The sequence below is a fragment of the Cornus florida genome, unplaced genomic scaffold (assembly GCF_030987335.1).
Source record: "Cornus florida cultivar Cherokee Brave unplaced genomic scaffold, ASM3098733v1 CherokeeBrave_3.0.0_Hap2_Chr07, whole genome shotgun sequence".
Lineage (NCBI taxonomy): Eukaryota > Viridiplantae > Streptophyta > Magnoliopsida > Cornales > Cornaceae > Cornus > Cornus florida.
The window spans coordinates 38,355,742-38,370,297 of record NW_026775577.1 but is presented as its reverse complement, the minus strand read 5'-3'; the positions used below and the strand labels follow the sequence as shown (position 1 = coordinate 38,370,297).

The window sequence follows — 14,556 nt, the reverse complement described above, 5'->3', positions numbered from 1 at the left end:
ATAGACACTCACATGTTAACATATGAAGTGGAAAATTAAAAAAGAATTGAAATAATTCGAAATGTATTTATGAAAAGTTTTTCATTGTATTTTAACGTGTGAGTGTTTGAAATACTTTATTAAAATATGAATTAAATCTTTATTACAAGTTATCAAATTTGTCTTAAATTTTGAGGATTTTGATTTGCTTTTTAAAAGTTATATATATATATATATATATATATATATATATATATATTGTACAAAATCGAGTAGTCTATATAAGAATTTTGTTGATAAAGGTTCTTGCTTCCAAAAAAAAAATGTGCATATAAGTTTGTGTGTTTTTTTATTTGGGGAATTTAAGTGCATAGGATTTTCCACTCCATATCTTGTGTAGAGATAGAGAGCACCTTGAGGAATCAGACAATTACAAAGCAGAAACTCAAGGTGAGGTGATAAGGCCGATATGGGGGAGAGAGTTTTCAGTCCAAAAAGAATATGAAAACCTCCTCGATCCATACAATTATAATGGGAGTTTTCATACAGTTGGAAACTCGGTTAATGGAACCATTATTGAAGTTTTATTCAATTTGATGATGTGGAATAATATAAGTCCTAGGTATAAAAAGAATACCATGTGTCAAAGTCTTATTAATCCCATATTTTAGAAACATAATTCTATAATAAATTATAGAGACCTCCAAAAGATCCTAAAGATTTTTGAAATGGGCTTATAAGCACACAGTCCACAATTTTTCCAAGTCAATTCTCAATTCTCCATGTTCTAACCACAACTAAAATTCAAATGAAGCCAACAAATAACTGTGTGTTCTCTTGTTATTTTATAAATAAAAAAAATTAAATTACACTAACCAAACAAATGGTTGAAAATGAAACTAAAGAAGAACAGCTTCAGCTTATAAACCAATTCATATACAAACTGTATAAATGAATGGAACTATATACCTTACCTTACCTAACCAAACTGCAATTAATTCACTTATCAAGACACTGTTTGTGTCAAACAATGAATCTAAAATAAATCTTCTATCTTCTTGGTGTATAAAAAAAATGAATTATATATGCATACAGTAGCCCCTTCCTCAATAGTTCTCTGGGGGGCCTTCTAATCGAATGTAGTCATACATGACTCCCATGAAAGGGCCTGAACCTCTCGACTGTGTTAGAAAGATTATGTTCCTTCCATTGGAAAGCTTCGAGCCAGAGATATCAACATTATACAACCTGTACAACCCATGAATCCCATGTCTTGCAATGGCATTTTCTCTCCCTATAAGCCCTGTCGTAAAGTCAGGTCGCGTCACTTTTGGGTTGTTGAGCCGAACCTTCAGAGAAAAAATAAACCATAAGCAAATCATATTAAACTTGACCATGTTGCTGCGTTAATCTGTACATAGCCTAAAACATCAGGTTTCGAGATCAATTCCTCTGGACGGAGCCAGAATTTGGGCTGAGGGGCACAACTCTTGGCTTGTACATAAACCTATACATACAAAACTGAGGTAGGTATTTTCTGATATTACAAAAGATACATATGGTATTTTGTGCTATTATAAGAAATTATATACATAATGTCAGGGGGCAGCTGCCCCATGCGGGCATTATCAGCCTTCGGCCCTGCCTAGGTGTATACAATTTCTTAGGGGGTCACGTTAGAGACATAATCTGAGTTTTACCCCATCCGTGTGGAGGGGGTTCTTTGCACGAGTCCTATAGATTAGTCGGACAAAGTGACACCCCAGTTATCAAAAAAGTGTCCTTTTTTGGGAAAAATATTGAGGAATGATAATATAGCGCAGTGAAAAATAGGTTGCATACTTGCAGTTCAGCCATAGTGGCCGATGCCAACGCCAATCGGAGTGTATAAGTTCCCATTGGATTCACATTTTTTAGATCGAATACAATTTGCCATGTGGTTGATACATAAGTTTTATTTCCCAAGTTCCTGTAAAAAAATAAATAAAAAATCAATTAGAACCACATCTTTCAACATTAACAAGCTTCAGGTACTGAAAAAGTTGAATCAAACACCTGTTAACATGAGCAAAAAACCAATCTTTTTTGTAATCACTAACGCCAACAGTGTAGATGAGATCATTGTTAGGATACAGATCTGTATACCGATCCCATAACCCATATTGCCTAAACCTGTATAAAAAATAAAAAATAAAATTAATAATTTTAAATTTTAAAAAAATAATAATTTAAATTAAAAAAATTGGATGAGAAGCTTGATAAGAACTAACTTGTCAGTATGGTTGTTGTAAAGCCGGTTCATGAGGGTTGAAGCTGGGTCAGGCACGTAGAACTCAGCCGCGGTCCGGTCAGGGAAGCCTATTTTCCAGAGGGTAGGACCACTTCTTAGAGGATAATATATGAGGTCACCCAATTTGATTTCAGATCCTGTTTGTGAAAATCATATTGATAATGGTATTGTGTGAGAAAGTTGGCTAAGATATATATATATGGAAATCAATGGAGTGTTGGTAGATGTAGAAGTATAAACCTGGTGTCACAGTAACTTGAACATTGTACATGTAGTCCCCAATAACACCAGGTACCCATGCATACAAGCTATATTTCCCGGCTCGGACGCCTTTAATAGAGAATTTACCCTCTGCATCAGCTCGAGTCCAAAACTGATAACCCTGAAAATAGAAGTTTTAACGACCATTTATTCTAAAAGTTTAAATTGATAGAGAGAATATAACTTTAATATTTATATATCATTTAACATTTCTAGTGTTTAGGATTAACAAATTATCCCGTCCCGCCCGCCCCTCCCCTATTGGTGTGTTTAATCAGAGCCAGGGTGTGGGAAAAAAAAAAACTCTGCGTATCAATGAGGGTGTGGGAATGTACGAGGAAAGGTACCCTGTCCGCCCATTTATATTGCATAATTACTTAAATAACCTCATATAATACTAATGATACGAAAATATATCGCGTAAACTAAAACATTAAAATCATAACATCTTAATTTTTTACCATTTCATAAGCTCGCGTCCTTTCAATTATGTTTTTCAAAAAAATTGTTAAATGGAGCGGGTTGATCCGGACGGAGTGTGAGAATTTAAACAGGGTCGGAGAAGGGAGATGGGGGGACTTTTGATAAACGATTTTGAACGGGAATGAGTTTTACTTTGTTAAACAAAGATAGGGATGGAAAAAAACCCCTAACCCGCCCTCATTGCCATTCCTAACTCGTAGATAGTCTATTCTAAAAGTTTAAATTATTAAAGAGGTGTAAAGACACATTGACCTTCTTTATACATTGAAATGTGTGTAAGCAACGAAGATTCACCTTGTTTTCTTCTTGCCATGATCCTGCATCTCCTGGTGGCGCAAACCCTATGTAAGCTGCGCTTGCTGGCATAAGTTTACTGTCCTTGTACCTGAAACAAAGAGAATTGGCAAATTTGCAGTGGCTTCAATAATGTTATACATGATAATGTTGAAATATATATATATATATATATATATATATATATATATATAAGTGGGTGTTGCAGAGGAAGGATATGTACTTGTCGCGGACTAGTAATCGTCCATGAACTGTGCCCCGTTGATCGGCATGAGGGAAGTCTTCCGAGAGCGGGAAATTATATGGCCAGTTATTCATTTCTGTATGCATCTGAGAAATATACAAAATGTGAGTTTAGAGATCACTAAGAGTTCATTATACAAAAATACACTATCTATATATATATGTACATATGTAGATATTTATATATCTGTTACCTGTGATTTAGCATCTTCCCAAAGGTTTTGCTGGTGGCGGTCATCGTTTGAAACAGAGTTTAGATAGATAAAAACAGGGCCGTAGACCTTTTTCCATGGCTCTCCATTTCGGAGTTTTAATGTTAAAGGCTCTCCTGCGTAATGGGCACTGAAAAACATCTGGACATAGATAGCATGATTTTAGAATACCTAATATATATATTTTGCAATTTTTGTTATAATACATCAATAAATATTTGAAAATTTTGAGTTTCAAGTGTGGAGCATAGTATTGTACACTTTAACACAAGCTATTTTTATTTAGGGTATTTTAGTAATTTTATATTTATTATGTAGCTTTAACTCTATATGAGTATAGTGGGCCGTTGTTGTTTATTGAGTAGAAGTTAATGTCTATTAATGACATCATGATAATGTCAGCCCTCACTTCATAGATAGGAATGTCAACTAGGTAGGTTCGGGATAGGGTAGCCCTTTAACAAACCCTTCTTACCAGCACAAATTTTTTTTCCAACCCGATTCGAACACCCTGCATCAGGATTGGGTGAGTTCGGGACGCCCTAATATACATAATTTTTTAAGAAAAACAATTCAAACTTGTATAAATTTATTGTACCTTAACCATCATAATAACAAAAATGTTATTTATATTATCATAAGAAATAAAGGAAACATAAAAATTATGGTTAGTAAATTAATATTAATTATTAATTGGGCAAGTTACTTTGCGGGTTTTAAACTCCTAATCCTATTAAAGGCGGGACAAGGAGAGGCCGGGGTTAAATTGATATCCTATCAGTGGACTTAATATGAATCTAAATATCCATTCCTAACAGTTATTTAAATTGTTCAGGGCCATGGACTTTGTATTGGGCCTAGACTGTTCTATAGTAAATAGTTTAGCCTTGGTCTTTCTTTCAGCTGATTTTCAAAAGTTGTTGGGTCTAGTTCCCCTGTTTGGCTGGGTTTTGACCCATTATGCCCTATTTTTTACACAGAATATATAATTGCTTGATTTTCAGAAGACAAAAAAAATAATAAAAATTTAATTATAAGTATTTTTTATTTTAAACTTAATAAAACTAAAATTTATTGTTGCAAGATAATTTTATATGGAATACTTACTGCTAAAGTTGTTGGGCCAACGTGGGAGGTGAGCTCTTGCTTGAGAGGCCCACCTGCGCGAAACTCATCACTAGGTGTGATCACCCAGAATCCTACGGCTGGGTTGGAGCTGATCCACCCATGAACCCGGTTGTCTTTGTTATTACTTGAGTACTGGTACTTGTCATCCACCTAAGAAAACAAAGCATAAGAAAGTAATACATGCAAGTCAGATATATGAAAAATATATAATAACAATAAAAAAATTGGTATAGTTTTCAGAAACCATTTCTTGTTTTCAAATATTAACATTGAAAATGATGTGAAAAAACTCCATTGGTGAATATTTTAAGAAATTATTTTGAATCCCGTAAGCGGGAATTCATTGGTAAGTTATATAATTGGGAGTATCGAATTGATGCCTTGGAATTAAAATTTGATTGGAGAAAAATTTTAAACTAAATATTTTTTTATTCTAATTTTTAATTAAAAATAAAAAAAAATAAAAAGAGAGAAAAATGCAATGAAACTGATTGGAGACCTACCTCCCCTTTGAGGTCTGGATTTTCCGGATTCGTTAACAGAACTGCTTCTTGGTAGTCTAGGGTTTTACCACTGTAGCGGTCTTGGTCCGTAGGCATGATCCTTTGCCTTTTATCCGATATAGCCATATAATGGAACCTATTCATAAACCATACGTATAAATCATTCAACATTACTCAGTACATATACTCTCCCGTCTCACATATATCGGGTAATTATCCGTCAAAAAAAATTTTTGAAATTTTTTTTTTGAATTTCAAGGAAAAAAGTTCTACAAATTTTCTCCACACTAAATGCCTTATTCAATGCAAAAGAAACAATTAAATATTGAAGGACAAGTTTGAAAATATTTTCAAATACGAGGTTAGGTTCTTTATTATATAATTAAAATAGGAAGCAAAAGTGTGTGTATATAATATTACTGTTCTTGTTGAAGCTTGAATGCAATCCTTGTTTCCATAATGGTCAGATCTGGCCATCCCTCTTGGCGCTCGTATATCGCGTATGAGTAGAAACCAGGACTACTACGCAGCATTATAAACCTGCGTAGGCATTTACAAATTTGCATAATAAATTCTCCCGCGTGTACAGCACTAATTATACGTTGAAAAATTTACCTTTTGTCTATGCTTAGTGGAATGGTTTCGGAGTCATTGTTCCATGTTCTTGAGAATGAGAGCTCTATTTGGTTTTCATCTTCCATTATCACCCTGAAATTGGTTCCTTCTATCCTGTAAAATAGCCATTTTATGTCGTTTCGAAGGGAATTACATTATATATAGTGAAAATTTTAATCACAAATGCTACCAAACTTACTGGTAAAATCTGCTATCGACATGTCCTGAGCTCCAAACGACATCCCAATACCTAAAATTGTGTAATTTAATTAATAACAAATATGCATGGATTTGAAGAGTAAACCGACCTTGATTTTAAATTATTACCTAAGCATGCAATAACATGATTATGTTAATGGAGAAAATTAACATTATAAACACTTCATGTCAATCTTTGGAGTTGAACTCCTTTTGTTTGCATATAAAATATTTTTAAAAAATATTTTTTTTATTTAAAATAACACAATAATGGTACATAATTTCAAGGATGTGAAAAAAATATTTTTTTATTTAGAATAACACAATAATGGTACATAATTCCAAGGATGTGTTTGACTAAGAATAAGAGTACGTAATTTCAGGACCTATATGAGAGAGAGGGAGGAGTTGTTTGTTTCTTTAACTACAATAATGGTAGGTCTTATATAGTTGAAGGATGTGTTTGACAATTGCAAGGTTAAGAGTACATAATTTCAAAGAGAAATAAACGTGTGTGCGCGTGTGAAAAAGAGAGTGAAAACTAGGGCTAATATAATTGAACTTACCCCCTGGCTTTTTCATTATGACCGTCTTCCAGTAAATTGTCAATTCCACCATATTCTATCCCAGTCACCATACCCATAGGATTTGACAGAGTCACTTTGACGAGCCCATTATCCATCACCACCTGACAAAAAATATATAAATATAGATTATTATATATAATATATAGCTACTTCATCCCATAAAAGTTTTTCTTTGTCTTAGCTTAAATATTGACTAAAATGGAGTTGTTAAATGGGTTTATCAATGATCATTTTCATGACCAAAAATGTTCATTTATTTATTTTTATTTGTAACACGATAACCCTTTATTCATTAAGCTATAGTTAATATTGTGAAATGTCAAACTCTAGGTCAATGTTGTTGACTCAAGTATATGACTGCTATATATATATATATAGTAATAAGTAAATTTTTTTTTCAAAAATTATAATAATTAAGTTTGAGAATGTAAATTTACATGTTCATCCAGTCTTTGCAAACGGAGTGGAGGAGATGAGATCAGTTCTCTGCCGTTGATGTTCTCGGAAATAGTTCTGCATGTTGAACAAAACAAACAGTGTCTTAGATTTATGTAGAGACGTATGAAATAATATAGGACAAACAGTGTCTTAAATTCACATGAATTCTTCTTGAATTAAAATTAGGAAGGGAATAAAATAATTTAAATAAATGTCCTCCCCAAAGAAGTAAAGGTAAGTCTAATTTACCATTTTACCCTTGAATAAATAAAAAATAGGATTTAAAAAAAGAAAAACATAGTGCTTCCTCTTTATACACACACACACACACGAGTAATGCCACGTTGAGTTAAAAAAGAAAGAGTCATGATCTCTTATATGGTTAAAAAAAAAAAGGAGGAGGAAAACATAGTGCTTCCTCTTTCCCCTCATAAAGAGGAAACTAAAAACTGTCCAAAATGGGAGGGAGAGAGCAAAAGAAAATAATTACAAACTGAATTTACAAAGTAAAAATTTCTAGAACTATATAGTTTGAATATATCAAATCAGTTAAAACTTACTTAACTATTGATTTGAACAAGATTTATGGTAACAAAAAAGGGAAAGAGTTTTTAGTTTGCCGTTAGTGATAGGAAAAAAGAAGCACCATTTTTTTTTTTTTCTTTCCTTTTTTACTTGTAAGAGTGGACTTATTCTTTTTTAACTCTTACGGAAGAGAGTTTTTAAGTTTTCTCTTTTCCATTGCCTATCATTAGTTATATGTATATATATGTGTGTGTGTATATATATACTTTTGATCCAACTATAGTAAGGAAATTAGAAGCATGGTAACAAATAATTAGGTCACAAATCACAATATATAGGAACAACTAAAAAAGTAATAGTTGGAACGCCTTGTTTATTTTATTATACATTGTCTTCATCACCCTACTCTTTGAAGTTCTATCTGTATATATATATACACAGACACACACATGTATATATACTCACACAAACACACACATATATATTTAGGTAAAAAAAAAAAAATGAAGAAGAAGAAGAAGAAAAGCACATATAAGTGCATGGTAGTGTGTATAATATACATAGAGAGAGAGAGAGAGAATTAGAAAGGAAAAACAAACCTGACGGGTCTTGCAGAAGATTGAACAATCAAGAACAACTGAACAACAATCCAAATCCATCCAAACACACCCCATTGCACTCTCTCCATTTCAAAATCACTCTATAATATTAACCTGCAAAACACCAAACATATATATACGTGTGAATACATATATATCTACAATTAAACTGTATTAATTAGAATCATTACTAAAAACGAACGTTACAAGAGAAAATTAAGCCATTGATATGGGCTCAATTAATTATTAATTAACCACCTAAACAAAAAAACCTAAAACTTTGTGTACAAGTATATATAATAATAAACCCACCTTCTCACCAAACCAAATATAAGAACTGTGTGTAAATAATTCTTCACGACCCACCACCAGTGTATATTTATAGATTTCTGAGCTCATATGATCTCCTATAAATCTGAGCCACCTTTTTGTATCTCCTCACAAGATACGTACTTTAATTGCACTTCTATTTGGATTTAACTGCAATTTAATCTTCACCTTCAAAACGTGCACACACACACACACACACACACACATATATATATATATATATATTTAGATATAATATATACAATATACGTAATTGAAAAAACGAATAATATTACATATTGACATATTTATATGACAATAATGACATACCTTATTATTCTTACTCTCTTATTATTCTTACTCTGATCAAGGTGAATGTCCTACACGTAATTGTAGATGAAACATGACTCTACATCTATGCATACATGTGTGTGTGTATATATATATATATAGAAACTTATGTCCGTATATTTATTTATTTGTATATTGGACTATAAGTAGATGAAGATTGACTTGTGATTTTATTTAGGTTTTCGTTAGTGTTGGGTTACCAAATAGAGTGTTTTGGTGTTTAATTGACTTTAAGAAAACATAAATTTGGTATATTGGCATTGATGGGGTGTGATACTGGCTTTAACATGTTGTACCAGAGGGGTACTTTTGTCTTTTCAATGAAAAGAAAAGGGTAAAACTGTCATAATAGTACGATCGTGAAGACATTGATTTGTCAAACCTTTGATATTGGGTGGCTGGACCAAACTTTGACCTTAAACAGTCTTCTCCGGTAATTGGCCAATCAAGTAGTCAAACTGTATTCATCTGTTGAATATTGATTGGAGAAATATATAATTAAATCAAAGGTGTCTAAATTCGTCATTACGTAGTTTTTCAATTTGGTTGAATTTTAGTGTGGGAAAAAAACAATTAAAATTAGGCAACAGAGTTTGTTTTTCTGTGGTTGAATATTATTAGAGTGGAAAAGAAACTAATTTAAGAACCAGTAATTGGACTTCCTGAGCTTACTTTGAGAAGAAAAAATAATACGTTGTAATTTATTTATTTTTTAATTACTTTTAATGAGGTGGAAATTAAGAATTTGCATTTCTTTTCTTTGCTTTTTTTTAAAAAAATATTGTTTGTGTAAAGGGTTCTAGTTATTCTTATTTCAATTAATGTTAGGAATGCTTTGATTACAAATTTGAAAGGTCAATTTTGTAACAATGGTAGCCATAATTGAAAATTATAACTAAAAAAAAAAAAAAAAGGCACAAAAATATTTTAATTTTTTAAAACGAGCTAAATGCTTAGAAGGTTCTATGCAAATTGCAATGAGAAATTTTTTGGGTTTTTTTTTCTTTTTCTTTTTTCTTTTTTGGCTAAATATGCATTGAAATTCCAGTGCGGCAAGTACTTCCAACGGAAAGTCTAATGTACCTCTTTCCAAGTACATTCCTAGGATAGAAACTTCCATATTGGAGGTCTTTTTTTATTTTTATTATTATTTGGAAGTAAGCAACGCTAACACAAAATGTTTTCGGTGAGACTCCAACTCTCAAATTTCATTTTACATATATATTAAGAGTCAATTTGGGGTTGTAATAAAAAAAGTGTTTTTATTAATAGAGCTGTCAAAAAATTATGGCCAAAAATAAACACTGTAGTTGTTTGGTGACACAATATAATAATAAGTATTTTTTACAATTAAATCATTTTTTAATTTATTTGGTAGCAATTTTTTTAAAATATTTTTATTGCTAATTTTTCAATAATATCCTCTAATATAATGTTACCATATTTGATAATAGCAACTTTATTAAGAAATGGGTGTAATTGTCTTTATAAAAAATTAAAAAAACAAAAAAAAAAAAGAGTTACATAAGATATTCAACTCCTACTCAAAACACAGGTTTAAAAACTCCAAATTATACCTTAATTCAAACGCGCTACTGAACTAAATTTGATAACCATTCAAAACACTTATAATGGTTACCAAACACATTTAAACGCAATTTTTCAAAATAAAAACGTTTTTAAACAATAAGAAGCAATCCTAAACGGACTCTAAATCGGGATGTATCTAGTTATTTTGCATGCCTCTACTATAAGATCGATCAATTATTGATCCTTAGGTGCCACCAAAAGTTAAAACTCAATGGTATTTGCTGTACTTTTTTTATAAAAAAAAAGTGAAAGATGAAGGTTTAAATCTCCATAAAGAAAAAAAAAATGTGTGAGCATCTTGACAATTAAGATTGAATTATAATTGTTAATTCTCTAATTCATCTTTTTTTTTTTTTTTTTGGAACTCAATATTTTACTAACTATGCTACGTAGAAGGTTGGACCAATCACTAACAAATCTAGAATGTGAGTGTTGTGAGCCATTATTCAATAGTCTAATTGGTTGAACCCCTAATTATAAAGCAAATATGCACATGTTTGAATCATATTCGAGTCTCTCTCCCTCAGTTTATCTAACATATCCTTAATTATATGGTAGTTTGGATTTTATTGGCCACGTGTATAACGGTTTCTATAACTGTATGTGCTTGTCAAAGAAAGCAGCGGGAGACAAAAATCCAAATGTGTGTGAACGATGTGTTCGAGTTGGCAATGTTGGAAAAGTCAAGTGAATTGGATAGAGAAAATGAAGTGGATGACCAGCTACTTCTGCCCTTTGGGAGTTTTAAAGAAAAAAATATATAGAGAACTATCTTTGATAATTTAAAATAGACCAAACAACTTGTTAATAGTTAATTACGCCCTTCGTCTCGAATTAGATGTCGATTTTGATTTTTGTGACTCATATTATTGTGAGTTACAAAAATCAAAGGCTACATTTAATTTGGGACGGAGAAAGTATATTTTAAACGATAAATTTATGTAATTGTCTTTATAAAAAATTAAAAAGACAAAATTATCTAATAAAAGAGAGTTACATAAAATATTCAACTTCTACTCAGAATACAGTTTTAAAAGCTTCAAATTATAAAATTAAATTTGGTAACCATTCAAAACACTTATAATAATTACCAAATACATTTAAACGCAATTTTTCAAAATAAAAACATTTTTAAACAACAGAGAAGCAATTCCAAATGGACTCTACATGTGTATGTATCTAGTTACTTTGCATGCCTCTACTATATATAGTAATTTAAGAAGATAGATCAATTATTGATCCTTAGTTGCCACCAAAAGTTATAATTCAATGGTATTTGCTCAACTTTTTTAAAAAAGAAAAGTTAAAGATGAAAGTTTAAATCTCCATAAAGAAAAAAAATTGTGTGAGTATCTTGCCAATTAAGATTGAATTATAATAGTTAATTCTCTAATTTGTCTTTTTTTTTTTTTTTTTTTTTTTTAACTCCATTTTCTACTAACTATTTTAGTTAGAAGGGCTGGACCAATCACTAACAATTCTAGAATGCAAGTATTGTGAGATATTATTCAGTAGTCTAATTAGTTAAACCCCTAATTACAAAACAAATATGCACATGTTTGAATCGTATTCAAGTCTCTCTTTCCTGATTTATCTAACATATAGTTTGGATTTTATTGGCTATGTGTGTAACGGTTTCACAACTGTATGTGTGTGTCAAGGAAAGCGAGCGGGAGACAAAAATCCAAATGTGTGTGAACAATGTGTGCCAGTTGGGCAATGTTGGAAAAGTCAAGTGAATTGGATAGAGAAAATGAAGTGGAGGACCAGCTACTTCTACACTTTGGTAGTTTTAAAGAAAAAAATATATAGAAAACTATCTTTGATAATTTAAAATAGACCAAATAACTTGTTGGTAGAATACAAATGTAAACTATAATTATTCGTGTTAAATATTAATCATAAATAAATATGAATTACAAATAAATATGAATTTTAAGATTTTAAAATTTTATTATTTTTACATATCTATAATGCATAAATAAATAGTTAGATATAAATACCTCGATGTAGAGATCAAGTCAAGCGTCGAGATTCTTTTTACAGAACGATCAACACACTAAACTGCAACTTCAAACAATAGCCAAAGTGTAGAAACCTATTTCTCTCTCTTGGCCTTTTATACACATAAATATTATTCATGTTTTATTAGTGTACATAACTGATGAGAATATGCACTTTATAAAGACAAAGTTTTCCTTTTAGTAACACCTTAATTTCACTTTTCATCAAAGTAAGGAACTAATAGAAAAACACTACCCCAATAATTAATTACAAGTTAATCAAATAATATAATATTAATATTAATCTATATCTATTTACTTAACCACCAAATAATAAAAGTAAATTACGTTTCCAAATTATGTGAGGCATAAATAAAAAAATATCTTACAACAAAGTCCTCGATGTAAATAACATAGTTCCATTTTTCATTTACAATATTTTTCTGCCAATGATTTAGCAGACGTACACTTCTCACAGCCAACGATAAGTTGTTAAAAACACTCCCTGATTATTAAAATAGTTTAGTCTCATTCGTATGAGAATCTATCATTAAGTGTAAAATGTAATTGATATATTTGGGTTTCAAAATGTGTCTGATGGAATTGTTATTTTTAATTTACTTTTGAGTATAGTGAAAGAACATGTGCTAATTCACTCAGAGATCAATAAGAACGTATTTAGATGTGTAAGATAGTGAGAGCGCGCTTTACACAACTTAAGAGTTTATTTCAAAAACAATCGGTGAGAACGTCTTTAGATGTGTAAGATGGTGAAAGCGCACTTTACATAACTTAGAGTTTATTTCAAAAACAATCGGTTGTTCCCGTTAAAATACAACCGGTTATTTTCAGTCAAAACACAACCGATTGTATTCTAAAACAAAATCAGTTGTGTTTGCTCAAAACAAAAAGGAAAAGTTCTTTTTAAAATCAATTTGATTACTTTTTTTTTTTAATCAGATTTGAGAGACAAGGTTTTGAATGAAATTGCTAAGTTTTTCAAGAATTTCTAGGTCTCTCTAAACACACACACACACACACACACACACACACACATATATATATATATATATATATATATATATATATATATATATATTAATGATCTCAAAAAAAATTACCGCTGTTGTGATTAAGTTTTCAAAATCCTAAGAGAGCTATTGAGCAATTTTTCAGAGATTGATAATTTTTACTTTGAGAATACACATACCATACTTAAATTGTTTTAGTACGGGTCACTAGAGGTTGTGTTTCTCTTGTTGATCGAAGTTTGTTTGAATCGAAAATCTTTTGCAACCGGTCACCAAAGTGATTGTGTCCTTTCTATTTCAAAATTTTAAATTTGAAGAAAATGAGGAATAAATCACACATTGAAAATTAAGAACAAAGCATTTGTGGAGTGCTCATTAATCTACCAACAATCCTTTTACATGGATCAAGGAAGTAAGCCTCAAATCTACATGGATTAAGGAAGTAAGCCTTAAATCGAGAGTGTTTGGATGGGGGATCCGTAAAGCCGAAGACATTGGTAATTAGTTATTGGTAGGGTGAAGAGAGTGCAAGCCTGAATTGAATTCTATTGTACTTCGTTTCAACTATATGGCAGTGATGGAAGGTGGTGGTAGTGGTGGTGGAGACAGTGGAAGTAATGGTGGTGGAAAGCAGTGGAGGCAGCGGCGGTACGTGGTGGTTGAAGGCGACAACAATAGTAGTGGCAATAGTGAGGGTGGTGGAGGGCAATGGAGGTGGTGAAAGACGACTGTGGTTGTGGTGGAAGGCGGCGACAATGGTAGAGATTTTGGATTTAAAATAGGAGTGTGTTTTGCAAACTTAATTTTTTTTAAAAAAATAATAATTATGAATGTAATGGTCATTTCATAGGTTTAGTTATGGATGACCATTCTCACTTTAAATTGCAATACCAAACAAATAAATTATTGGAATGTGT

At 31.3% G+C, this 14,556-nt stretch overlaps 1 protein-coding gene across 1 annotated transcript; it reads right to left on the bottom strand.

Moving 5' to 3' along the window:
* Positions 1-811: 811 nt before the first annotated feature.
* Positions 812-5,522, bottom strand: LOC132267064 (probable rhamnogalacturonate lyase B). Its single transcript, XM_059768114.1, has 10 exons — positions 5,394-5,522; positions 4,870-5,040; positions 3,745-3,903; positions 3,531-3,637; positions 3,308-3,398; positions 2,510-2,651; positions 2,250-2,406; positions 2,035-2,151; positions 1,822-1,948; positions 812-1,328 (listed from the first exon to the last, which is right to left on the bottom strand). The coding sequence occupies exons 1-10, from the start codon at positions 5,517-5,519 to the stop codon at positions 1,086-1,088; spliced, it is 1,440 nt and encodes a 479-aa protein (XP_059624097.1). The 5' UTR covers positions 5,520-5,522; the 3' UTR covers positions 812-1,085.
* Between the last annotated feature and the right edge of the window lie 9,034 nt (positions 5,523-14,556).